Genomic DNA, 2,500 nt, shown 5'->3' with positions numbered 1-2,500 from the left:
GGTCTCCAAGAGGGAAACATGAAGCCGCTGCACGTGTTTCCTGTTTGCAGGATGGACGGCAAAGTGAAGGAACAGAAGCGTCATCAGCAGAAACACAGCGGGCCAAAAGCAGAGAAGAAGAAACTCAGAAAGCAGGGCGCCACCACAGAAGAAGATGGACGCAAACGAAATCCCAAAGCATTCGCCGTTCAGTCCGCAGTTCGGATGGCCAAAACCTTCCACAGGTCAGTGATCATGTAACTCCTCCCCCAAGTGTTTAAAACGGGTACTGCAGTGTAAACTCTAAGCGGCCCCTCCAGCAGGAGGAGGACGTGCTGGCTGCTGCGTTGTTGTCAGTTTGACCAGTGGAACTGTGAGTCGGCCATGTTGTGAGGGTCAAGTCAGCAGGTCGATGTGTTTCTGAAGACTCTTTGTATTCATTCCTACAGTTTGTTTACAATCTGACATTATGAACATGAGAGCACAAGTTATATTATACAACAAATATTTACACAATATTATATTTACCTGTTACACATGTATTCTTACATGTTACAGGTTTATTTATTTTTACATATTTATCTGTTACATTATATATATATATATATATATATATATATATATATATATATATATATATATATATATATATATATATTAGGACTCAGTAGCTCTTACTGACAGACCAGACGACCACCGCGTCCTTAAACTGCGTCTCACAACCAGCCCTGATATGTCCCATCACTGTCCTCCACTTACCTGTGGATCCACGAGAGCAGATGGAGCTCCACAACAAGCTAATGTTGTATGAGCTAAACAACAACAACAACAACAACAACAACAAGGTCGTTGTTATTTTACAACACGAAGCAGAGCAGTGACAAATGACCCTCACAAGATGGCGGACACACTGACGTATGTTCCGGCCAATCGGTGAGGCGTCTCGTGTACATGTCTGTGAGTGTAACTGTCTGATGTGACGCTAACTCCGCCCCCTCGTCTAACTCCGCCCCCTCGTCTAACTCCTCCCCCTCTTGTGCACTCTTCAGGTCTCAGGACATCAAGACAAAGAAACATCACGTCCCCCTGGTGGACCGGACTCCTCTTGACCCCCCTCCCATCGTCATCGTCGTGGTCGGACCCCCGAAGGTGGGAAAAAGCACCCTGATCCGCTGCCTGATCAAAAACTTCACACGCCAGAAGCTGGGGGAGATTCACGGGCCGGTGACCATCGTGGCAGGTGAGTCAGACCCCGCCCCCCTGTAGCCTTTATAATTACCTGCCCTAACCCTTTCTCATGTGTTTCAGGTAAGAAGCGCCGTCTCACCTTCATGGAGTGCAACAACGACATCAACACCATGATCGACCTCGCCAAAGTGGCCGACCTGGTGAGGAAACAACGCCGCCACTTCCTTCATGTTTAATGCTGCTCGCTCAGCTGTGAGGCGTGCTGATGGAACTGACGGAGGCTCGACCCGTTCAAACATTCGCAATACACATACCTGATCAGGCTTTTATTTTGAAAAGCTGAACTGAGTGATGATGGGTTTTTAGTATTCTGCTTCTGCAACATTGCTCGACGAGTGAACGGCGCTCGACGAGTGAACGGCGCTCGACGAGTGAACGGCGCTCGACGAGTGAACGGCGCTCGACGACTGAACGGCGCTCGACGACTGAACGGCAGTTCACCGCAGACGCAGCACTTGAAGTGCGCAGGGCTGGGCGGCACGGGTCACGAGAAGGCGGGTCTTGTAGCTTCGCTCTGTCATGCTGTCTTCTTCTACGTGTCTTATGTTGTTTCTTCTTCGTTGGTTTATTTATTTGTCATGTGACAAATCGAACCGTGACACCTGTAAAGTAACGGTTTGGGACGAATCCAAAAGGCGTTCCGGGCCGAGTATACAACGGGTCAGACGACCTTCATGCTGCACTGTGACAGGCGGCAGGTTTGACCACAAGGGGGCGCCAACATGCTCACAAAGTTCGTCATTAAGTGGATCCATGTTTGTTGCAGGTGTTGATGCTGATCGACGCCAGTTTTGGCTTCGAGATGGAGACGTTTGAGTTCCTGAACATCTGCCAGGTGCACGGCTTCCCTCGCATCATGGGCGTGCTGACGCACCTGGACTCCTTCAAGAACAACAAGGCTCTCAGGAAGACCAAGAAGAACCTGAAGCACCGCTTCTGGACTGAGGTGTACCAGGTAAACACACCTGTAGCTCTACCTGCCTGTACCCGAGTCAGTGTACCCGAGTCAGTGTACCCGAGTCAGCGTACCCGAGTCAGCGTACCTGAGTCAGTGTACCCGAGTCAGTGAACCCGAGTCAGTGTACCCGAGTCAGTGTACCCGAGTCAGTGTACCCGAGTCAGCGTACCCGAGTCAGTGTACCCGAGTCAGCGTACCCTAGTCAGCGTACCCGAGTCAGTGTACCCGAGTCAGTGTACCCGAGTCAGCGTACCCGAGTCAGTGTACCCGAGTCAGCGTACCCGAGTCAGCGTACCCGAGTCAGCGTACCCGAGT

At 50.6% G+C, this 2,500-nt stretch overlaps 1 protein-coding gene across 1 annotated transcript in view; it reads left to right on the top strand.

Annotated features, from left to right (window-relative positions):
- The window catches only part of bms1 (BMS1 ribosome biogenesis factor), a gene marked incomplete at its 3' end in the record, with an annotated part of 16,308 nt that overhangs the window by 1,914 nt on the left and 11,894 nt on the right, over positions 1–2,500 (top strand). The window contains exons 2-5 of the mRNA XM_079372335.1: positions 51–224; positions 1,029–1,219; positions 1,288–1,367; positions 1,994–2,182. Coding sequence (XP_079228461.1) covers positions 52–224; positions 1,029–1,219; positions 1,288–1,367; positions 1,994–2,182 — 633 coding nt within the window. The remainder of the gene's footprint in view (positions 1–50; positions 225–1,028; positions 1,220–1,287; positions 1,368–1,993; positions 2,183–2,500) is intronic.

Source organism: Symphodus melops, assembly GCF_947650265.1.
Source record: "Symphodus melops genome assembly, chromosome: 21".
Lineage (NCBI taxonomy): Eukaryota > Metazoa > Chordata > Actinopteri > Labriformes > Labridae > Symphodus > Symphodus melops.
Note: the sequence above shows the minus strand (reverse complement) of the source record. Positions and strands in the feature narration are given on the sequence as shown.